The 25,379-nt window shown below is 34.1% G+C and overlaps 2 protein-coding genes across 5 annotated transcripts in view; both read left to right on the top strand.

Moving 5' to 3' along the window:
- Window positions 1-25,379, top strand: part of LOC142344513 (BBSome complex member BBS2-like) — an 89,461-nt gene that overhangs the window by 14,568 nt on the left and 49,514 nt on the right. For all 4 annotated transcript variants that reach the window (XM_075396234.1, XM_075396233.1, XM_075396231.1 and 1 more), the window contains exon 3: window positions 8,400-8,525. In XM_075396234.1, coding sequence (XP_075252349.1) covers window positions 8,400-8,525 — 126 coding nt within the window. The remainder of the gene's footprint in view (window positions 1-8,399; window positions 8,526-25,379) is intronic.
- Window positions 9,475-19,168, top strand: LOC142344515 (uncharacterized). Its single transcript, XM_075396237.1, has 2 exons — window positions 9,475-10,298; window positions 18,913-19,168. The coding sequence occupies exons 1-2, from the start codon at window positions 9,863-9,865 to the stop codon at window positions 19,071-19,073; spliced, it is 597 nt and encodes a 198-aa protein (XP_075252352.1). The 5' UTR covers window positions 9,475-9,862; the 3' UTR covers window positions 19,074-19,168.

The raw sequence follows: 25,379 nt of genomic DNA, 5'->3' as shown, positions 1-25,379 counted from the left end.
TCCTTTGCACTTAAGCTATATTGCAGTGGATAGTTTCCTTAACCAATCGCAATCAAACCCAATAAGTTTGCCGTGCCCAGTTGTTTCTCATTCAGGAAAAAAATTGATAAATACTGCGTTTAAGGTTCCGGGGTCATCAACATGTCCTGGAGAAAAAAAGTAGTTGTCAAAATTTAATTGTGTCGTCAATTTTTAGCTTTTTTGCAAGAAAGCCTTGACAGGATGCCAACTGATTAATGTAACAACTATTAGTGGCTTCAGAAGCGTAAATTTCAAGCTTATTTTTATCTTATTTCTGTCCACATGCAGCTTAGTCTGGATATGTACAGGGAAAACATATTCCATGTGTTGTGAAAAGTACTATTATGTTTTTTATCTAATGGTTTCTTTGCTTTCTTACTACGCAATTTCAAATTTGTGTTGTGATTTTTGCGTATTTGCCTATATTCGAGGTTGTAATTTGTTGCGTTTTCAAATTTGCTTATTGAGGATAATTCAATTTGAAGGAATGCGTAATGGAAGTTATTTAAAGAATTCAATGAATAGCTTATAGTTTTATTGGCTGCAAAATCGTTCTCTTGCAAAATTTATTAGATTTTTGTTTTTGGCTAATTAGCGTTGTTTTGTCGTACGGTATATTCTTGACAATCAAAAGCCTTAAATCCTTTATGGATGTTAAAATGAATCTATTTACCAATATCAATTTATAGCTATCGGTTTATAGTGGCTTTCAATTAATTTTCTCAAAGAAAATACTTGTACTTCCAAATTCATGTTGTCATTTTCGTCAACGAATAACTGAGGTCTTTAGAGCTTAGAAATGTATTTTCATTTGAAATTCGATACTGGTCAGTGTTTGTCGTTTTTTTCTTATGGATCCATAAAGATCTTTTCAAGGCAGACATTTGAAATTAAAAAAAGCGACAGCTGAAATTTCAAATGTTTTATGTCAATTGAATTTTTGAAATGGTTTTCAACGTCTTATGATTCAACTGTGTCTTTAATATGTTAGTGAAATTTTGAATTCTGTCCGTATTCTCACTAATAACAAGTAAAACTAGCTTCCTGAGTAGTTGCAAGTTAATCTGTTTTTATGGTTTGCTGAATTTTTGAAAGTATTTGTTTTTATTAAAATCATTGGATTTTTTTGGTCATTTTCCTTATTACTGTCAATTTTGTAGCCTGGTCTTTTTAACGGCGGGTCGCATCCACATTCTAGTGAACCAAAATCCAATCTTAATAATGGTTTTCAACTAATGGTTTTCTTTGGCTTTGGTACTACGCATCTTCATAAGAGAAGTGCCCATTTATTTGACCATATGGGATTTGTTTTTTCTTACATTATCACTTTAATGATGATGACCAATTGGCGTTGAACAAATGTGCAGTTAAAGATATTTTATAGTTTTCTATGAATAGCTTATGTTCTTAAGGTTGGCGACATCGCTTTATTTTTAAATTTAATTGGTTTTTGTTTTCGTTTTTGCTGTTATTTTCGTCTGACATATTATGGATAATGACAGGTCTTAATTGCTTCCTGTGAGGTATGAGCTAACCTCGTTAATGAGCCAATCCCATACTTATTGGTTGTAATCAATAAGCAATTGGTTGTTTTCAAAAAGCGCAAAGTTGCTTTTTGCTCTTCTGTGTTGACCTGTTACCTAGTCTCATTATTGGCGGGTGTCATCTTTCCTAATGAATTCTAGGTTTTTTTCTTTAGTTCAGTTTTATTCTGATTCCATATTTAAGTGTTTTTTAGTACTCTAGTAATTTTTTTAACAGTTAACAGGAAATTAAGTTTCAAGAATTCTAATTCATCCTTTGTCATTCATAGTTTTTGGAAATTTTCGTTTTTCATGTAAATCATTGAAATCTGAAAAGAACTCCCATGGTTTTCCTTGCTTTGAAGTGTTCTTCGTTGTTTTTAGATATTCTGTTACCTCAAATAAAAAACTTTTTCGACGAAAATTGTCTGCTTTCCTGGCTCGGTTTAGACAATTATTTCGCTAAGCGGAGCACCTAAAAGGTGTAGAACTGTTAGTTTTGAAATACACTTTGACGATAACGTGCCCTCGTATTTATAAAGGTGCTCTATTATAATTGTTTCCCGGATGTACAGTTTTCGTGTTGCTCTGCAGATTACCTTAATTTTTCAACTTTAACAAAACTTTACTTCGTTAAAAGTTTTTAATTATAGTTGGTCCGCCGATCAGGCATCTGTTTTTTCATTTGGTTTGTTTTTGTAGCTAAAATATCTTGGATTTTGTTAGAAAGTTTATTCTGTAGATTAAAGAGAAATAATTGTAATGTTCAACAAGGTTCGTTATTGTGCGTCCGCACATATGTTCCGAACCCTCTCAACCACGTTTTTGACCTAAATGTCCAAATAAGGAAGAGATAGGAAACTTGAAACAAATCACTTCTTAATGAAAAATAATTGGTTAATCCATGCAAAAAATTGCTTCAAGCTCTAACCAAATTACAAATGAAACAATAACTCATTAAAGAGCCAATGATAACTGCCATTCAGAAGAGTAGGAGACAAAACAAACAACAAAGTCAAATAAAATCTTTTAAAAAAAAAACAATATTTTATGAAGTCAAAAAAGCATCAGATAAAAATTGAACTAAACAAAAGGACTTGTATTTCACCAGAAAAGCAATGAGACCTGTTTTGATTGGGAATAATTAAAAAGTATACAGAAAACAAAAAGGCGCAAAGTCAGAAAATACGTTTGCTCTTTTTCAAAACAATTAAATTCAAAGCCATGAGAGCAATTAGCTATCAGCTGAAAGCATTCATTGGCTTCATTTATAGCTTCATGCAAGACCATTAAGACGTGTCATCAAGATTGTCATACGACTACAAAGAACAAATACAGGCAAAAATGAAGAAGTCTTTGCAATTTAGCGAGGAAATGGTGTCGAAGCCTATAAGATAGAAATCTTTTCACTACAAATACTCAATATAATCAATTGCGCCTTATTTCAACGCCCTGAATGTGATATGCGACGTGTCATTATTTTACCATTCATATGATGATGTCCTAAGATAGCAAAAGAGAACCTAACAAGTTGGAAAATGTAAAAAAAATGGAAAATTTATTAAAGCTCGTATTAACGCTAAAAAACAAATGTTTAATAAAACAACAATTAAGACATTAAAATTCACTGGAAAATAATGAGACCTATCTTTTGAATGAAAATACGCTTAAGATTTGACAAAACGAAATTGAAAATGGCAAATCTCAAAAAACCATTTTTAATTTTTGAAAACACATTTTTTTAGACGTAAAACATAACCGTTTTTAACTGAAAAATTCTAAATAGTTGTATTTGTTACTGCTTAGGAAGTCAATTGTACATGTCAATAGTCAGTTTAAGTCAAAAGACTACCTATTAACTCCCATTGCAGGCTGAAGTCAAAGTTTCGCGAACTTTTTTTATGCAAACGGTGTTTAAGCGAAAATACTAGGTATGTTCATTGACACCTGCTTTGTCTGTGAATTTGACCTGTCACACAATAAGTGAGGTTGAGTTTGACATCATTCTGGTCTGTAACTTAAGTAGAAAAAGGCTTCCAAAAGACATACAGAGCCCCATTTAAATCCGAAGAATTTTTGAAGTACAAAATTCCACTGCTAGACCAAAACTGATCTTGCACCTGCTGATTCTCCATCAAAACGAAAAAGGTTCCAAATGTTACGGTATTAGTTAATTTGACCAAAAGTCTTCATTTCAAAAATAAAGATGCATTTTCGATACTTATCGTTTTATGTTACCAAAGAAGCATTGTCTCAACAGAAAGCATTTGATAATTTCTTCAATAGCTCCTAGATATGCAATTAGAAGTTCGATTAATAAGACTCAGTCGTAAGACTACAGAAAGAGCATCAAATGCTTGAACATTTCAAGAATTCATTAAAAGTTTACCAGGGCAATTTGTCGGAGCCATAGAAATCATGAGCTTTACTCTAAAATTTTTTTTTTATTAGGCTCTATTGGTTTGTAAAGGGTCCGCTCATTAATTGCGCCTTGAATTGAGAAAAGACTTACATCGCAAATCTGAACGATGAGACCAAAACTTGCCTTGCTATCGCTGCTCGGCTGTTAAAAAACTTGTTCTAAAGTATTGTGTGATAGTTTTTGGGGAATCGAAAATCCTAATATCTTCAAAATAATCTATGCATTTTGTTGGCTGAGTTTATCGAAAGAACGCAGAAATGTTAGTTTCAGAAAGTTTTCATAGGAAATGGATGCACAATTAGGCCATATCTGAGCAAAGGAAAATTGTGCCATCAATTTTTACGTCTGCACCACCGGTCAAACTGCACAAATTTGGCCAAATAGGCTTTTTTGATGTCATTCTTTCTGAAAAAAAGGAAATTGCTAAGTTTTCAGAAGTTAGTCTAATAAAAAGCGGGTTCAAACTGTTCATCAACTCTCTTTGTTTCTAAACGTGAAACCAATGAGTTTATTGTTAACGATTTTTTTAATAAAAAAATTGATCAAAATTAAGCGAAAAATTACAAAAATTGTGAACAAAACAACGGAAGTTAGGCTAACGTTGACAAATCTTTAAACCTCCGTAACTCCTCGGAAAAAAGGAATTTAAAAAAATCTTATATGAAATTCTACAAGCTTTCTAATGATACCACCCGCAATCATGTACGATGAATAAATCGATCGGCGAAAATTGACGAATCAAAAAAGCCAGTTGATTATACAGTTCCTCCACACTTAAGTGGGTATGAACAGTAAAGCCCTTTTGTTAAACATAGTTTAGAACCGCGAAATGAAGTTACTAAGATAACGATGAGACAAAATAACAGGTTTGAACGTGTCCCGGTTTTTTTGCCTAATTGCTTATAGATCTCTTTTTAAACAAGTTTTTTGAAACCTGACAGTCTAGGACCAAATTGTCATTAATCTTTTGTGAATACCTTTTGGAGCTAAAAATAAGCTGCATACTCGTTTAGATCAATAATTTTTTAAAATAGTTCAGCCCTCATATTATTATGTTTATCTTTATCTAATAGCATTAACTAATTCAAAATTCAAGTATTCGATTTTCAAATTTTCCTGAATAACTTGAAATCTAAAGATTAGTTGAAGCAGGAAACGAAAGAATAGCAAATTTTTGGTCTCGATAGAATTTCAAAATATAACACAGTTTGATTATTTTCAATTTCTAAAACAAATGGAGAATGTTGCCATGCTTCTCTCATTAATTTTGAATTCAAGTCTTGTTTGATCTTACTTTTTGGAATGTGCACAAAAAATGAAACCAAGTATCAGAGAGGTGTCTGATGCGAAATCGTTCAGTAACCAATATCTTTCCTTTTGAAAAGGTTTTCCCATTTTTGTGTATTATTTTTGGCAGTTTCTGTAATTTTTGAAATATGAACCTAATAATCGAAATAGGTAATGCTAGTTCTTTACCAGAAACACAGGATAGATGACTTCGGGTCTCATTATTTACACACTATTGGCTGCTTCATTTGCAGCATGATCTAAATATTGCAAACCTTTCCTCTTTTCTGTGGTTTTGTTTAAATATGTATAATATCTAAATTAGCTTGATCTGGTCAATTTTTTTGCACTCTCCGACGGTATTCTTAATGTACTTAAGATATAGTTTCTTGAAAAACTAAAAGTCTTGCTGGCAGTTGGGAAAATTGTACCTCGTGGGAGCTTTGAAAATTAGAAAAACAACGGATTTTTTCAGAGTTTGCGTCGAAAAAGCCATAGAGCTACGTTTTAAATGTCTATTCTAGTTTTTTCATTGTTCCCTATAATTTAATAGTTTAATAAAGTTCTTTTTGGATGTTTATATGATCTTGATTATTAGTTTTATCATTTTTATTAAGTTATTTAAATCTTTGCATAAAAATGGTTTTAGAAGTGTTTTTTTTGCAAAATAAGCAACTTTATTTTTCAACTTTTTTATGGCAAGGTTTTTTCTGTTTGTGTTCTCCACTGTGTAGAGAACTCTGTAGAAATATTTGAACTCAACGAAAGGAGTATTTCTGTTCGTTTAGAGATCGTTAGAATATTGTATTGCGTTAATTTTTTTCGCGCGGAACAAGCGTCATTACAGCTGAAATAGCTAGAAAAAAACACCCACTTTAGGAAGAACTATATGTGCAGCTGGTTTTTTGGCAGTCATGTTTAGGCGATGAATATATTCGTCGTACAGAGTTGTGATGGTATCTTTAGAAAGCTCGTAAATCGTAGTATATCAGATTAGTGGATTTTTTTAAGTTAAGCTTTTTCCGAGGAGTTACGGAGGTTTATAAAGGTTTATGGGCATAAGCCTCATTTCCGTTGTTTTATTAACATTTATGGTAATTTTTGCTAGAATTTTGACCACTTTTGCTAAAAATAAGTTAAAATTGTTAACGATAGTTTTATTGGATTTACCTGTTCTTTGACTCAGATGAGGGCTTTTTTTACCTCCGGTTCCTCCGAAAGTGTTCTCGAACTAAATATATTCCGGACTTCTGCTAATTTGAGTCGATTTTTGTCAAAGACATTTATTTTCCAACCAAAAATTTCTATTACGCAACCATTGCAAATATCAAGCTTTCTAACAGCCGCAGAGTGATAGAAAGGGAATTTTTGGTCTCTTATAGTTTTTATGACTGGCAATGATCTCGAGTTTAGCAAGCATTTTTTGTGTCCTTTTTTAATAATATTTTGCCTTTTAACTTATTTCTTGTATTCGTTGTTTCTTGTAGTCATTTGAATAAGTCTTACCAATAGCATTTTTGTTTTTATGTTTATTAGAGGCCAGAATGGTTCAAATCAAATCGATCATTTCTTGTATGCGTTGTTTTTTGCAGTCTTTTGACGGATTCTTATCAATAACTTGTCCAATTCGCTTCCTAAGCACTTACAATTTAATCCATTTTGTCTTGAAGATGAAAATTGATTGTTATGACTTTCCAAATAATTTGTTTTCAAAACAACAAATGATGGGTTTTGAGCTTTGCCCTTTCATTTTCTGTCATCTCGACGCCTAGTCTCAGCAAAGAGAGATAGTGTTTTTTGCTGTCCTGTCTCATTATCACAAAAATGACACATAAATGACAAGTTACATATCACGTTTATCACGTTCAAAAAAGGCGCATTTGATTTTATCCAATGTTCTCAGTGAATAGATTATGATTTTAACGGCTTCGACATAGTTTTCTCGCAAAGTTTTATTGAATTTGATATTTGCATGTATTTGTTTTTTTTTGTCGTGTAACTTTTCTGGATGATGACAGATCTCAATGACTTCCTAAGGAGGCATAAATTTTGTTATTTACTGATTTTAGTTAATAGCTAATGAATGTCTTGACTTTGAATTTAATTATTTTCAAAAGTAAACTTATAGCCCTTTTTGTCCAGTTGATAATTATTCTACAGCTCCCATATCTTTCTGTTGAAATGCAAGTTATTTTGTTTAGTTTAAGTTTTATCTGACGCTATTTTGTTCAATTGCTCTTGAATGAAGTTCATAGTAATTATTGTAAACGTGTTGGTCTTTTTATGCAAATTTTTTGCTTGACAGTTTTTGCGATTTTCTTCTAGAACCTTCTTTGACTTCTCAAGTGACTTTTTTACGCTTTCGTTCTTCATTTTTGAGTGATCTCTATTGCTCTCACTCCGAACTAATATATAGTCGGTTGCAGCTTGGCAACATGAAGGGCCTGATAGCCTAGTAGGCAGAGCTTCTTGTTAGAGATCGGGAGGTCAATGGTTCGAATCCAGGCGTGAGCAAATGTTTTTCCCCCGCCTGTCATTCGAGAACAATTTTTCCGACATTAGTCGGTTTATTTTTAATTAATGTTTTTTAAATAGATAGTCATTGAGTTTTGGTCGTAATTAATGCTTGTTGATTTTATTTGATTTTGCCATTTGTCTGGTCTTTTATTCTCATTAATGGAAGCTATCATCTTAAGTCTAAAGTATGGTTCCTATTTGCTTTAATTTTGCACTTAATTTTTTTTATTTTTCCGCAGCTCTACGTGATAGAATTATTGCTCATTCAAAGGTTTTATTTATCTCGACGGGCTCAATTTCGATTTCAGTTAACTTCATTCTCATGTTATGAAGTTTCCTAAATAATTTTTTTAAGCTATGACAACTTCGACCAATTTATTTTGTTTCATTTGTATTTCGCGTATTTAGATTTTAGATGCTGACCTGATAACGTAATGGAAGGTATTAGAAATGTTGCGGTTGAAAAACTATACTGCGCGTGTGGTATAAACAGAAACGATCCATCCCTGTACCAATCCGATTAAGACCACATTTGAAACTGGGTTGTGGTATTGTACTGATGGTCTATTGTAAAGTATGCAAATTTAGTTTTTCTCATCGGAACAGTCAAGAATTGTATTTCCTTTCAGACATCTGAGGGCGTAGACTGCTGTTGTGTGGGCAGGGTCGGAAGATGTCCGGAACCCCTGGCAGTTCTAGGTGCACAGTGTACTCTCCTGGGTCTGAACAAGACAGATGACGAGCTCTTCTGGACGGTGAGGCAGATTCGCTTTCGAAATTTGTCATCAAAGCTATTATATTTAGTCCTGTTGAAAAGTCATTTAGTAAGGTTGAATAGTTATTTCTTGTTGACCGTTTTGAAAGGTTTGGATTTTACTAACAGACTGGCGATTAGTTGTGTTATTGGCATTTTTTTAGACATGCTTCTGAAAACAAAATCTTTGTGCAAGGGGAAAAGGAAGCCTCATTCTTTAAAAAATATCCCAACATTTTGCAATTTTTGCCTTAACGTAAACTTATTATTGTGCTGCCGGGGTTTTAAAAACGTTAATATCAGATTACTTCTAAAAGAGTTTTAAAAGTCAAATATTAGCAATGTATTTTTTAAATCTTATTCAAGGGTTTTGAATTAGTTTTTTTTAATTTGCATGTAAACAAAATTTGTGATGTTCATTTCTAGCCTGAGTTGGTTTCAAAGCTTCAAAGCTTTTGGTTCTTCTGCTGGTCTGAACATTTCATTTAGATTACTTTAGTTATGCGTTTTTAAAATGAATTACTAATATGTAGAAATTGGCACGTCAGCTTGGGGACATATTTTGTTGATCGGGGGTTATGAAAAACATGGGGGGGGGGGGATAGATCCAGTGTAATTTAAAATTTGATCGTTTGCTTTCTTCCTTTAATGTATACTCAACGGCAAAAGTAAGTTAACAAAGTAAAAATTCAAATTTTGATGTAATATTACGTCAATTTGAAATCCCATTTCGAAGGAAATTTTTACAACATTGATCTCCTACACTAGTCCTCTCTCTCTTCTACATCAGAAATTCATATAAAACAAAACGATCCTAAACCAGATCCCAATGGAAAGTTGATGAATTTTGACCCAGTTTCCCAATCAAAAGATAGTTGTGTCAAATTGTGTCACGTTTGTTCAGCTGTGATTGAGTTTTTATTTGCGTTAAACATTAGAGGCAGAAAAGATGTGATTGAAATGTCATATCGTGACAACTTTCTTTTTCTTGTGAGATTTGGTTGGAGTTCAACAGTGAAACCTGTGTTTTATCTGAACTCCAGAGGTAGACGAGAGGACTAGTGTAGGAGATCAATGGTGTAAAAGTTTCTTCGAAATGGGTTTTCAAATTGGAGTAATATTGCCTCAAAAATTGAATTTTTACTTCGTAAAAATAGGGGTGCTAACTTACTTTTGCCGTTCAGTGTAATTGTAAGAACTGGTCTGCAATAATTTATCTCAAATAGAGCACGTGCACAGTACGCCAAGTCAATATTCTTTGAATCTTGTCTGAAGTTTAGCACCTGAAAACTTTTACGTGTTCATGTTGGCCTGCTTTTGTTCATTCCTTAAATACGAATGACTTCTATAACGCTTGGTGTTGCTGCGTGTGGAGGATTAGGATACGCTGGTGTGCAGCTCTATCGGTATTTTGATGGCCCAAAAAGACGAAAAATTGTTGAAAAAAACTGGAAGAAGTTCACCGAGTTTAAAAAGACAGCCTCGGGTTCCTCTTCAGCGGAAAACGGTAGTCTGGATTCACCAGAATTGGGTAATGCTGATTTGTCAATGTTAACGGATGTCACTGGAGGCAGGAACTGTGTCCAGACCACGCTCCCTTGCGCCAGTACTTCGAATTCGAGTTTAGACGATTTTGGTGCAGTGCAGCTTCACAATTACGAGATGATGCCCGGTTTTAATGAGTCGAAGAGCGGCTTATTTTCGGTCATGGATCTCACCGATGATGACGCTGACGACGAAGAACTGATTGATTTGACGGCAGTCCCTAAAAAAGGCAATTTTCACCGTTTCCTATATCAGTTATTAGTTGAACTGTCTAGTTTACTTGTGTAGGTAACAGAAAACTTAATTTAACTAGTAACCCACAGCACAATGCATGCTCGTCACTCTTTTATGTTGTTACACTCATTGACAAAAGAAAAAGTCAACTTGCAATTTCAATTTTGTTAGACAGAAGTAAATGCAGAAAGTACACTTTTACATGGCAAACTATCTATTTGTGAGGGCAAATTTAGTGAGCATAATTTTGGCAGTTTCTTTTGATTTTTGAATTAGTCGACGCATGATAATCAGACGCATGATACACGTTTACATAACCTAACTCTGCCTATTTGTGAAGGCAAATTTAGTGAGCATAATTTTGGCAGTTTCTTTGATTTTTGAAAAGACGCTTTAATTTGACTAAATGTATAATATATACAAGCAGTTGCATATGTAGTCAAATGGCGTATAAACAAATAAATTCACATATAAGACATTTTTAAAAAGAAAATAAAAGATTTCTGGGCTCGTCAATTTTTTACCACTAAAACCAAAGTTTTTCAAAACTGGATTCCGGTAAAGCTTGAAAAATTAAAGTCAAGAAAATATTTTTTTAAACTATTGTTAACTATCTTTTTAAACTATATTTTGTTTGCTTAGTATTCGCAGAGATTTGGGTACATTGTTCCATTTTCTAACTGTTGTGTGAAAAGAATAGTCGAGATAATTTGTCGACCTGTGTTCTTGGAAAATGATTTTCTTTGCTCGGCTATGTATGCGATAATTTGCATTTGGAGGTTTCAAGTTACCTTTGAATTCTTGTTTTTTATTGGTGATAAAGTCGTAAAGATACAAAATTGAGCGTTTGTCAATTCGTCGTTGAATACTTAAAACATTTATTGTTGATTCTCAGATCTCTCGAACTTTTATGTTTTGATCTGAAAAAAATTGTCTTCAATCCCCAGTGTAATTGCCGTTCAACCAAAGAGATTAAATTGTTCTTAACATAGAGAGATAATCAAGAGAGCCGAGCAATCTATATGTCAATGCACAATTGAGTTTAGACGTTTCGAAGGTTTAGTTCGGAGTTGAATCATTTTTGATTTTATGGTTTTTATTCCTACAGCCATGCTCTGTATTTTTTGACTGAGATTCATACTGAAGTTTATCATCAAATATTATACCAAGGTACGTGCGTTCGCTTTTTTAAATAATAGTTTTAGTGTCAACTTTTAAAGTTTCCAAATCTTTGGTTTCATATCTACAGCTTGGCACTCCTTGTGTCATTTGCTACCAACTAGAGTTAACATCATTGACGCGTCCTCGTTGATACCTATTGGTTAGATAAGTTTGCAGAGCTGCATGTATTGTCTTTTTATAATCAATTTCTGTTCGAATTGACTCGTTCAGTAAGAGTAAGGCAACGCTAGTTGAAAATTTTCGGTTTGTGCCCCCCATTACGTTATGCGCCCCCCCCCCCCATTAGAGAGCACGTGTCATTACATAGTAAATCATTATGTAAAAATATGGCTTATGCGTCTGGGGGGTGCTAATATGCGCCCACTAAACTGTTTGGGGGCACAAACGGAAAAGATCCAAGTGTTTTTTAAACCAGAACTGTTCATTACTCATTATGTTATGCTTCAGAAGATAATCTGATTTGTTTGTATTTTCTCGAAACCTTTCGAAGAATCGTTAGTGACTGATATTGGTCTGTAGATAATAACATTTAACAGATCAACTTTTTTGATAGAGATTAACTTAACTTTCAACTGGCTGGGAATAATTTGGTGTCACAAATTTTTGCCGATTATGTTCGTCAAATTTTGAAAAATTAAGCTCATAGCATTTTTAATTGCCCATGAAGGTACTGTGCATGGTCCTAAAGGCTTGTTTGGATTCAACTCCCGTATTGCAGAGAGCATGCACCCCGCTTGAATGTTATGAAAGGCAAATGGTTCTCGATCAGGTGTGTTAATTGCAACACGAAATGTTTTTGCTCTTGTATAGTTGCCCAAGTTAATGAGAAATTTAGAAGTTCTGCTAATTTATAGTAGTCGGTAATCATTTCACCAAAGGAGTTCTTTAAAGAGGTAATTTTTTTTTGAAATTAGTGGACGCATTATAATCTGACGTATAAATTTGCAAACTATTTTAGTTTGGGGCTGCCACCATACATTTGACGTTCTGTATTCCGAAAAACTAAAAACAAATATAAGCTGGCCAGTTTACCGTAAGCAGCTGCAAATTGAGTCCCACATGAGATTGTTCAACCCGATCGTAAATCTATTGGGATCTTTTACCCTTGTAGCTCACTCCCATTACGGTATGCACACCCCAGTTACAGCACATGTCTCCTTTTGTACCCCCCCCCCCCACAGCCTAGTGGTCATATAACGTATAGACTCCCCAATCATCCGAGAGATATGGCAGGTGCGTCCAGGGAGTGCGCCCAACAATATGCACCCAATGGCATCGGGACATAAACGGAGAAATGCAACTCTTGAATGCATAAATATTAAATTGATTCACTGAACGTCTTGCTGATATTGGAAAAGTGAAACTCATGTCTGGGTTTTCTGCGACTATTTCTGATATTCTTTTAGATATTAAGTCGCTTTTGATTTTATGCATTTGCCATCGGTTCATGTAAAATTCGAAACAAGAAAACCGTAGGTAATGAAAATAGAATATTTTTCGTATGTGCCCCCCAAGCTTGGGAGGTGCATATTTTGAATTGCTCTCAAACAAAGTGCGTAGCAATTATATTAATTCTGTGTTATTTTTTGTAATTTTTCGCTTGGATGATTCTTTGTCTACACTTTTTGTCCTGAACTTTTTCCTTCTAATAAACCATATAATATCGGTAAAGACCTAAAATTTCTTTAGGAGGGTACGAGGTTAAATTGCTCAATCAGATACGATACCGTTTAGTTGCTCTGGAACGAAGTTGGAAGCACTTATTATAAACGTGCTTATCGTTTGACAGTTTTTGTCTGATCATTTTTTTTACTTCTTTGTTTGAACATTCTTTCGAGGGATTTAAGTTAACATCCGTCTTTATAAATGGGCTAAACACTCTCTCTGAGAGGGATATAGTACGTCTAATTTTTCCATTTGTCAAAACTGCTGTGTACCATAATGGGTGCATAATTTCATGGGGTGGGCGGCTATTACGGGGAAGACCCAGATTATCATTATCTTTCCGTTGATGTGCCACAGGATAGGATTGTTGGGTACATAATTTTTTTGCAAGTCACAAGCCCATGTGCAATGTTTTTACGTATTGATTCACTTTGCAATGGCATGTGCTTGTCATGTGGAGGTGCAGAGGATGCCTAACAAGCTGGGTGGAGAGCTATGAAGGAAAAGATCAGTTCATTAGTACAGATCACTGACTCCTTTTTTGGATTAGTTTTAATAGCCGCCGTCCGCCTCTCAAACGGCTATTATTTAGGCGCTCTCCTTTTTTTACAATTCAAAGAATTTGAATTGTATTGGGGAGCTGTCTTTTTAGGACTCGAAGATGAGCATTTGAGAAGTTTTTTTAAATCAATTTTATTGGAGTGAATTTTGAAGCAGGAAATGAAACACGTGAAAAAATTTGGAGTGATTCTGTTGCTGAACGAAATGATAAGTGGAGAGAAAAGAGAGTGGTTTTCTGTTCATACCGCTGTTTTCTAGAGAGCGAGAAATTGAGGTGTGATAAAAAAAATTCTGCAAGCGAGCGAAATTTTTTGTTCATACACGGCATTTTAAAGCAGTTTTTTTTTTCATTTTTTGGCTGAGGTTTGGTTATGATTTTGATTTAAATTTAGGCTAGTTTTGGCGTTGATTTGATTTTTTTTGGAAGTTCAGAATTTTATTCTAATTCGGAGTTTTTTCATGTAGTTTGATGATTTTTGGGCTAATTTTTTGCGATTTGTGACGGTTGTTTAGTTTTACTACCTCAAATGAGTATTGAAAAGACCCCTATTACTTGAGCAATTTTTGGATAACAAGTGATTACATTGTTGTGGATATGAGGCACTTTTTTGCTGAGAAATATGACAAAAAATGGCGAAAATTGAAACTGCTTTTCTTAACTTTCTGCAGTTTTGTTTTTTTTCTGTTCCTTAGACAAGTTTCTTAGCCTATTATGACTTGCCTATTGTTTTGCGAGCATCTGGATACCCTATTGGCTGAAAGCAATATTTCTTTGGATTTTTGTGCTTTTGTAATTTAAAAAAATATATTATCTTTCTCCAGTTTTTTAGTCCAAGTTGTTCTTAAGAGCTTATTTTTTTCATGATTTGGCTTAAAGTATTTTTAAAAAATTCTCATGAGTGGTTTTAGTGGGTAATAGTTTTTTGATGAAGTAGTTTTTCAGGGTCCCAATTTATTGCAAAATTTGATCAGATTTTTAATCATATTTTACAAGATTTAATTTTCTTGTTTTCTTTTTTTTTGTTTTATGGTTTTGTTTCAAGTTAATCCTAGATTAGTGGAGGCAAGTTTTGGTTGCTGAGTAGTTGGTTGGTGTTTAAATTGATTTCCGCTTCGATTCGTTTCCGGAATTCTTCCGGCTATGTTTAAGATCTGTTCATGATTTTTGAAGTCAAATTGGAGTAGTGATTTTGATCACGCCGAAACAGGAAGTGGAGCGAAAAAGCGAGTAGTTTTGCAGTGTGAAGTTTTTTTGCTCTAATTTCAAAGTAGAGTGAGAACACGGTGTTTGAACAAAATGTCGCTTTCTCGCTAGTGGTTTTTTTGTTCATATGCGGCAATTTCACTTTGATTTTTACTGTTTTTATTAGCCGCGAAGCGTTAGCTGAGGCTATTATTGGCCTTTTCTGGGTTTTTTTTATATCGTCAACAAGATTTTTGTTACAACAATATGACGTCACAAAAACTTCCAATCTGCTTTTTGTTCATTCAGTCATACAATTTCAACTGAAGTGCGTGCGTGACGTCATTTTTCACTCTTATTGGAGCGAGTGTTTTTGTTCATTCGCGTGAATAAGTTATTGGTCACACGTGACTTACCTCATTCTCAAAAATGACTTTCTCACTCTAAAATTGACTTACTTCACTTATAAAGCCCGGTCATTAAGTCATTGAGAATTAGGTTGGTATTAAGCTTATTAGCTTTCAGTCCAGAAGTTGAATTAAGTATAGTTTTAGAATCCAACTAAAACTGCACGTTGAATTAGAACAATTTTTGACACTGACAAATAGAAAAAAATTTAGTCAATTTATCTTTCTTTTTCTCTTTCAATCCCGATGTGCATAAGCGCGTCAACGGCGGCTATTTTCCGGAAATCTACCAGCTATGTTCAGCTTAGACGCTTTTGCTTTTAGTGTTAAGTTTTGGAGGTCTAATTGAAAGATTGCAGATGAACTGATGTGTGTTATGTTGTGTAATAAGTTTTTATGACGTCAGAGCTAAATGTTTTTTCTAATGTATTCATTAACTTTTACGTAACCATAATCAAATTGTTAATGTTGAGCAAAAGTAATTTTGGTTGTTTATAATCAATTAATTGTTAAGTTGCAATTTGTTTAAAGGGTATTGATTATTATTAATTGGTATTAGTAATGATATAGTCGTCATGTTTGTTTTAAAAACTGTGGTTTGATATTAAGTGATGTTATATAAAATTTCTCGGCGATCACCCTACTACATCTGCTTTTTTTTATAGAAACAGAAATATTTTTTTAGAAATGAAAATATGATGAGGTTGTCGCATTTTTTTGAGTGATATTTACTGAAAATGACCAGTTTTGGTCATAAATGTTCTTATAATTTTCTTGCGTTTTGAAAGGAATGAGAATTCAGAAATTATGAGGCTCAGATGGATGTACTTTGATTTCGGTCTTTGTTAATGCGATGAATTATACTCCCAATATACTCTAACCTAACAAATATAGGTCTAAAATAGTAAAAGACATCAGTTTTTCCAGCCTGATTTTGCTTGTGATAAAATCTTCAGATTTTTGGTGAAAATAACCCCTAAGTTTTAGCCCTTGTAAAGGAACCCAGTTTGTTTATTTTTCTGTTCCCCAACCTACATCATTTTTATTCAGTTCTTCCCACTATTTCTTGATTTTGTCGGAAAAAATGACTTAATGTTTGACCTTGTTTCTTTTTTATTATAGTAAGGAGTTTCCCATTTTTAGCCACAACGTATCACATAATTGCGCGAATATTTCACCTTATATCTTGTTCCATCATATTCCATAAAATGGCGCGAATATCAGTGTATAGATTGTGATTAATTGCTCTCAAACTAAGTTTGTAGCAATTATATTAGTCCTGTCGGTCTTTTTTAATGCGATTTTTCGCTTGACCGATTTTTCGTCTGACGCTTTTGACCTTTCGTCCTCAGAAACGGGATAAACAGGTAGCGCCCAGCGGGCATTAATTGCTCTTAGAGCCTTTCAGCTCAGTTTCAGCTCAAACTGTTTTGGAGAATTAAACTTATGGTGTGAAGGGCGGTTCTTAGACGTTGAAGACAACCCCACTGTTGACCCCCCCCTCCTATTGCCCCACCCCCCCCCACCTGTCTGTTGCCCCCCCCACCACCCCAGTTTTGCCCCCCCCCCTCAATCAGTCCCCCGTGCACCCCCCCCCCCCATGGCTAGCTACTGACGAACAGCCGCTTGCTAAAAACGCAAATTTACACTATTTTGCAATTTTTTTCAAGCTTTTTGAAAATTTTTGACATTTTTTGTTTTTTATCAGCCCTAGGTATCAAGGAACCCCCTCTAGGGTTTGGTAATAGGTTACTGCATTGTTTCTAGTGGTAATGGAATGGTTTCAACATTTTAACATCACGAAAAATTTTAGCAATTTTTTGAAAAAACGTTCAATTTTCAAATATTTTAAGCTTTTTTCCTTATTCAGGTCTATCCAGACCTAGGGGCCAGAAAACTTCCTATGGGGTTTGATAAAAAGTTACTGACAAGTTTTAACAGTCATGGAATAGTTTTTCAACTTTTTAATGTCTTAAATTTTAGCAATTTTTTTGATAAAACTCTCTTTTTTCAAGTTTGAGATTTTTTGTCAGTTTTTAGTTTTTTTCAGCCTTAAGAGCCAAGAAACCTCCTCTAGGGTTTGAAGATAGGTTACTGAATAATTTCTAGATTAAACGGAATGCCTTGCAAGTTTTTAACATCACGAGTTTTAGCATATTTTAAATATTTTTTGCCATTTTATTCCAATTTCTTAACATTTATAGTCAGTATTCAGATTTTTTGAGCCTCAAGGTTCAAGAAAGCCCCCGTTTGGGATTGATAATAAGTAACTGGTAACATTTTGTTGGTCATGGGTTAATTTTCAACTTTTTAATATCACAAGTTTTAGCAATTTTTTTTTTAAAACTTGCATTTTTTTAAAAGTTTTTGAAATTTTGTTGTCAATTTTAGGTTTCTCTAGCCTAAAGAACCGCAGAATGTCCTCTAGGGTTTGATAATATGTTACTGCATAGTTTGTAGATGTAATGGAATGTTAAGCTGCTGATGATAAGCTGCTGAATAGTTTCTAGAGTTAATGGGATTGTGATCAACATTTTTTGTGACTCCAGTTTTAGTAATATTTGGATAAAAATTAAACTTTTCAATTTTTTGGAAAATTTTTTCGTTCCAAGCGTATGGATCTTTGAGCCAGTAAAACTTTTTCATTATTGAAACAGGGATACTGAATAGTATCTTGAGACAAGGAAATGTTTCTTAAGATATTAATGTCTTGAATTTTTGGCAAGCTTTTGTTGAAATTTGCAATTTCAAATTTTTTCAATAATTTTTTGTCCTTTTCTGTGTTTAACGACCATTACTGGCCAACGAAACTTTTCAAGTCTCGGAGATGGGTTACTTGACAGAACTTTCGAGATAAAAAATGGTTTTGATTTTTTTTATTGCGAAGTTGGAAACCTTTTTTTCTAATTTTGCCTTTTTCAGTTTTTTTCTATATGATTTATTTATTAACAAGGTTAGAAAACTAGAAGTTGCAGTGTCGAATGAAATCATGGATATATTCCCGTCTCCTTCTCTCTTTCGGTTGGGGTTCCTTCCCTTCTCTTTCTCGTTCACGTTTTATCTCTCTCTCACTCTCTCTTTTTGTTGATTCCGCACTTCAACGGCTGTTATGTGGCGTAATGTCACCATCTCTGATCATCATTATCAATGAGTTATAGTGAAAATGTTTTTTATCATATATGATCTAACAGGCAATCTATCAAACCGTTGTTAATTGCTCTCAAAAGCAATTTGTAGCAAATATATTAATCCTGTTTGTCTTTTATGCAATTTTTGGCTTGGCCGGTTTTTCGTCTGACTGATTTGACTTTCATATTCAGAAACGGGATAAAGAGGTAGCGCCCTGAGGTCACTAAATCGTGGCTAGCTGTTAACGAAGCCAACCGCTCGCCGGTCGTTTGAGAGCAATTCGCCCGACGTTAGTCGGTTATGTTTTATTTGCTACTCTAATTTGCGAAAAGACCGAAGTTGAATATTCTCTGAAATTAGTCTTGGAACGCAAGACCAATAGCCGAATAGCATTAATAACCCTAAAGAGAGCCACAAAAGATAAAATAGTATAAACCACTATAAACTTGCAGAAAGGAAACGGGTGCGCGATTTGAGCAAAGGCAGTGCTAAGCGTGTAAGCGACAATGCGATGGGATTTGTGGACATTAATTTGGACGAAATAGATGGAGGGGTGAAATGTCCAATGACGTCATTCAAAAGCAGACCACAGCATGACAAACGACAGGATTACATTGAAGGTATAACCAACGCGAAATGTTGAAATTTAATAAACGAGCAAACTATGAATGAATTTATTAAACATCGTAACCTTAATTTATTTTGTAGTCCTGTTGTAATTTATTTTCGATGAATTGAGAGTTTTAAGATGTTGAGAGGCTGATTCATTCTTTGACCTTCATAAATAACCATTGTGCTTAAGTTTTGTGGGCGAATAAATCCACCGATTTTTCTTATCAGTTTGTTCGTATTACAAATTGTAATGTTTCCTTTTCTTTTGTGGTCAAACAACGATCGAAGCGCCAATTATAACTAGGTGTACACTAACCAACTTTTTTTCATAGTTTTATAACTCTGTTGACTCAGGAAGCTTGATTGATACATCTATCCTAAAACCCGTAAATTCGAAAAGGATTTTCTTAAATTTTATTAACATTAGATAATAGGAAGTCAATAAATTTAAGCTCGATGTCAATGAAATTGCTGGATTAAATGGGTTTATTCTGAAGTAAGTTTATGCTGTGTGATTGAGGTTCAAGCAGGGCGGCTTTTTTCTTCGGTCAAATTTTGCCTACGCATTTTTGAGAAAAAAGAATCATCCTTTCTTAGCCTTTACTTCTGATTTATTAGTTTATAACATAATCTTATCTCAGATTTAAAACGGGTTTAGCGTTATGCTGAGTTTGGCATATTTTGTGTGATGATTAGAGGCTCTATTTTGTTGACTCATTGATTCAATGGAGACAGTATTTGAACACAATTGTAACTTTTTCGATTCAAGAAAAAGATCAAAACTTTGAAAAAGAAAAATTTTGCTATTTTCTTTGGCCACTTACGCTAAATCCACATCCAATAGTTCATTTGAGAATTGATGTAACAAGGAGGCTCGGTAATGTGCGTTCGCACATAAAGTTGCGACCCCGCTCATCCAAATTTTTGGATTAAATGTCTACCAAATGAGCAACCGATAGTATTTCAGTTTTTTTCTAGTAATTTTCAACAATTTAAAAAGATCGCCTCCAAAGCAAATGACTCAGTGGAGTAAAGAGGGTTGTATTAGATTGATGAGATCCGCCATTATCAGGAAGGCAAGTCAAGACGAACAACAAAATAGGGCTTGGTAACAATTAGACAAAAACGAACAAAAAAAGTTTAAAAAAACTTGCTTATATTTTTATAACAATTAATTTCAGAGTAATGAAATCCATTAGTTAGCAGTTGAAAACAACCAATATGTTTATGATCACATGCGTCTTTATAAAAGGGCATTAATACTTGTAATTATTCATTTTTTTTAAGTTACAAAAAGAACAAATCGAGACAACAAAGAAAACTTCAATTAAAACTTGCGAGAAAACGCTTCCGAAGACGTAAAGCCAATCTTTGCCCCTCAAAAAAATGTTCAAATGAACTTTCAAACGCCAATAATGTGGATATGGTATGTGACCTCTCATTAGTGAGAATAAGTAGCAAGTAGACAAAAAAGAAAAGAGGCAAAATTCAGTGATACTTTTGTAATTTTCGAAAACAATTATCTCAGTCATGAAAGCCTTTATATCGCAATTGAAAACATCCAACGTGTTTATGATCACATACAATTCTAAGGAGGGAATTTAGACTGTCATTATCCAGTTTTGTATGCAGTTACAAAAAGAACAACAAATTCAATTAAAATTTCTAGAAAACGTTTCCGAAGCTGTAAACCCATATTTGCCACTGAAAATATGTCCAATTGAGCCTTTGTCGAACCCCAATAATTCATTATGCAACATCTCCAATTACTTAAAATAGGTAACCAGTAGACAAAAACAGAGAATAAAGGGGCAAAAATATGTAAAAATTTTGTACTTCTTGAAAAGAATTATTTTCAAAGCCATGAAAGCCAGTAGCTAAATTTTGAATTGATTAAATAGTTTCGTCTATTTGTTCAAAAGAAGAGGTTGAGATCTGTAAATATTACGAATTTGTCTTACGTCTTACAAAAACAACATCGAATATAGACAAAATCAAATATTACTTTACTCTTTTTTGTGAAAAACCCGTGTTGTAGCCAGTAAATTCATTACGAATTCTTACGAAAACATTAGTTTTTGTATACTTGCAACTTCCCCTAAAAACACTAGCGTCATTTGGGACCTGTAATTAACGAGACTTGGTAACGTATACAAAAACATGATTTAAAATGCGAAGTCAAAAATGTCATTTTTTTTTTGAAAACGAATGTTTTCAAAGTCGTTAAGCCATCAGCTATCTACTAAAATCAGAATTTTGGCTCAATTTTTGCTCCAATGAAATCCAATGAAACCTGTAATTATCCAGGAAATATCATACAACTAAAACGACAAATTAGAAACGACAGTTAAAGACAAATGTAAAAAATTCTAATAATTTCTTCGAGAATGGGGTGTCGAAGCCGTTAAAAGCATACTCTATGCTTCTAAAGACTTTTCTATGTTCAATTGTGCCTTTTCTGAACGCTAGTAAGGTAAAATGTGAACTGTCAAAAATGTGATAATGTGACAAAACGATGAAAAAATCATGAAAAATGGGCCAATGCCTAAAAATTGAAAAAAATTGAGAAAGCTAATTGTATCAAAGACAGAAAACCATAACTTAACGCATAATACCGTTAAAAATCTTAAATTTGAATTCAGTGGACAGAAGATGAAGAAGAAACATTCTTTCTATGCTAACAATAAGCAACAATTTGACCAAACTAAAAGAAAAATTGTGGCAAATTTCAATAACCTATTGTTTATTCAAAAAACAAACATTTTTATAAGTCAAAACAACCACAACTTTTCCAGTAAAGAAACAAGATAAATTAGTTTGGAGCTGCTTACGAAGCCAATTGAACCTATCAGCAGTGAGCTTTTCTTTGAATTGTTCTGTTCTTTAATTAACATAGAAAAGATGATTTTTCAGAAGACCGACTGATTACAATCCGAATTGTTTATTGATTGTAACAGTCCAAGATCTGGCCAAAACCAGCCATGCTATTGCCTGTTTGTCCATTAAGAACACTCAATTATTTCCAATGAAATAGATCTTGATAATTTATTAGTTAAAAGAGCAAAAAAAGTTGCTGCGTTTTTGATAATTGTAAAGTTAGCAAAAAACGGCAAAATTTTAATTCCAGACTGCTCTCAATGTAAGTGGAAATAGAATTGGCTTTTTTTCGAATTAACAATGATTGTGAGTTTTTTTTGGTGTGTTAAGTAACTGAAGTCAGATTTTTTTCGGAGGAAAGTATAGAATCATTATTTTCTAGCGAGGAGTCTTTGAGAGTCACTCAAAACTAAAACGAGAGAAACATAGCCACTGTAGGAAATCACGAAAAAACATTTTTCGTTTTTAATTACTCATTTCAATTCACTTTCGTGCTTGCGCTGTCGGTTTTATATTATTGGTTAGCACTCCCTTTTGTCTCTTCTGGTTTAACGGAAATTTTATGTTTTAATTCATATAAAAAGAAAAGACTATTTCTTGACAGAATATTTTTCTTTTTTGCCACAAATACTTTCCAAAACCTTTTCATCCTGGTATTTAGGCGTCACATTGGACAATTTTGTAACAAGATTAGGAAAAAAATTGAGAATCGAAGAACAAGTTTTATTTTTCAGCACCGCATTCTTACGCTATATTTTTATGACTTAATAATTTTTTCTCCAATAATCCAAAATTGATTGGAACATGAAATCACCATACACCAGAAGCAACCAGCGTGATTTATTTGATATACAAAAACGTTTGTTTTTCAGCCAGAAATTTAAAAACGTTTCTTGGATTTGTAACGTAAACCTTCTTGTGCGATTGTATTGTGCCTTGTGCAACCATAATAATGGGAAGAGACGAACTGGTTAAGTACCATTTTTTGCTATCTATAACATTTCAAATGCCGAAAAAACATGGAACGATTTTCTATTCCCCGTAAACATAATTTTGGTTTTGAAATCTCACATTATAGCCCCATTACCGTAAGTATACCATAATTGGGCGAATGTAAAGAGAAAGAATTTTGTTTGAAAATTTGTTGGAGCAAAATGTGTGAACAAACTAATCGGTTCAGGTTTTAATAGTGTAGTTTGTTTATGCACTGATAATGCTTTGTAAAATCTAATAAGAAGTGGCATGTACCATGATTTGTAAAGTTTTGGTGGTCAATTATAGATGGTCATAATCTACTAGGTATAAGAGAACATTTTCCAGAAAGTTATCTGCGTTTTTTTCTGGCCAATAACAGCTCGAGTAGTTTATTGATAAGAAAAGCCGGATCTATTCTGTCCCCCCCCCCCCCCCCCCCCCCAGTGTTTCTTATGCTCACTAAGTTGGGGGGGGGGGGGGACAGAATACATCCGAAAAGCCATCGCAATTAGTTGATGCCATTCCCGATTTGTTGTAAATAGCAACTAATTACGGTTGATTTTTTTGGGAGGGGGATACTCCTTAGTTCAGCAGTTGTTTGAAAGAACAGTTGTGCCATCGCATGTTCGAGGTTCTTTTGCGTTTTAGTTTTTGCTCGCATACAGTCTGTAAACTTATTAGCAACCACTTGTTTTCTCAATTGAATTTTTCATTAGCAGTTTAATTTATTTGTGTTTGTGACAACTGCGTGCAGACGTCGACTAAATTTAATCAATAGATTAATTTCTCGATTTTGAAAATTTGTTCTAATTTAAGAACAGTTGAAGCCTTCCAAATGGTTTTATGTGTTAATTTATAGCCTCTCAATGCTTTCAAAACTTTTTGGTAACCTCTAGCTTTTGTTCTGTGTAATAACCGCACCAAGATTTTGGCGATTTGAAGCGCTATGCACTATTAGTGCGAACAATGTCCAATATGAAGGCACTGTGACTGTCAGAAATCAACAGCTGAAAATTGCACGAGGGTTCTAATTTCAAAACGTGCTCTTTTATTATCTAACAAAATTTTTATCTTCGAAGTTTAATTCCAATCCTCGAAGTGTTGTTGCTTCAAGTTGTTGTTCGATTACCTGTACTGTTTCCTTTCCCGGTGCACATGAAAATGCGTAGTTTCATTTTACTGTGTGAATAAACTTATTTTTGTACTGATTATGGGTTTTACTAATACTTTGGACTCTTCAATGCCAAATATACTTTTAGTTTTGTGGGTATAAATAACCAGATCTATTCTGTTTCGGACCACTCTATTGCTGTTTGTAACCCTTAGTTACAAAATGTGTTGTTATGAGGTAGGCTGTCATGTAACGGGAAGGGCGGTAGTGTTCGCCCTTCCGTTCTCATTTTCAAGGTCCGAAACAGGATAGATCCCAAAAAATCAATTATCAATTATTCTACTCAGGTGAGGTGGGAGAGGAAACAGTTTTCAGTTAACGTGTCAAGTGTTAACCTTATTTATGGAGTTGGGTGCAGCTGCGGCTATAGTTGGCATCTATGGGGGCGCAATGTATGGGTATTATAAATTTCTATGCTGGCTTGAAGGACCCAGGCGTCGAGTCATACAGCCAGGAGAGCACCAGACGTGTATAGAGCCCTCATTTTTCGATACGAGTTCGTTGGTCAATGGGAATTATACAGACGAGGAGCTACTTAAAGAGTTGGATCTGGATCTCTCAATTCTGAAGCACATGGAACCGGATGATCGGATGAAGTTCGTTGACGCGAAATTGAAGGGAATCTCCATCGCAAAGAGGAAAAAGTTGTTTAGACCACTGGGTCACATACAAAGAACGTTCTTTGCTCTTTTCCTTTTTCGTTATTTAACAAGGGTGTTTAGGATGTTTGCAATCCTCTTACCGAACTGAGGAATGGCTTAGTGGCGGCATATATTGCACCCCATCTCCCAAACGTGCCTATTCCTACCTATTTTTTTACTATTTGGTTGTGCATAACGTACGAGAGGTACAAACGGCAAAGTTCACAAAACAGAATAGATACTACTGTAATTTTTTGTTTGGGTCTTTCCCACTTTCCCTTTATACCCCTGCCAGCTAAGTAGTCATTAAATATGTATCTACCTTAATACCATCATTATACCATTATGGGTGTTAGAATGGGAAAGACCCTCTTTTCTGTGCCTTCACATCGTTTTCAGCGTAGTGGACATAAAATTTTTTCAGTTATTGAACCCCAAGGGATCCTTACAATTGGTAGATATTCCCAGGCCTGTTTTAAATCATCAGACATTTGAGGGCTCGTAACTGGTGATTGCTTACGCCAGTTGCATGAACTGCTCTTAGGCTGGCCCCGATTTTCCCTGATCTACAGGTTGATGTTAGCGTTCGCGTTGAGAGCCTATAGTCTCTTGCCTTCTGACTTCTCTGTCTTTTCTGTAAAACCAGCCAGGCTTCTCGCGGCATTGATGTATT

Source organism: Convolutriloba macropyga, chromosome 8 (assembly GCF_964194025.1).
Source record: "Convolutriloba macropyga chromosome 8, txConMacr16.3, whole genome shotgun sequence".
Lineage (NCBI taxonomy): Eukaryota > Metazoa > Xenacoelomorpha > Acoela > Convolutidae > Convolutriloba > Convolutriloba macropyga.
Note: the sequence above shows the minus strand (reverse complement) of the source record. Positions and strands in the feature narration are given on the sequence as shown.

Bases quoted from the DNA above. Each gene is read 5' to 3' on its own strand.
- LOC142344515 (XM_075396237.1), top strand. From the start codon at position 9,863: ATGACTTCTATAACGCTTGGTGTTGCTGCGTGTGGAGGATTAGGATAC. The intron at 10,299-18,912 runs GCAATTTTCACC...ATTTGAGCAAAG, and splicing joins GACGGCAGTCCCTAAAAAAG to GCAGTGCTAAGCGTGTAAGC.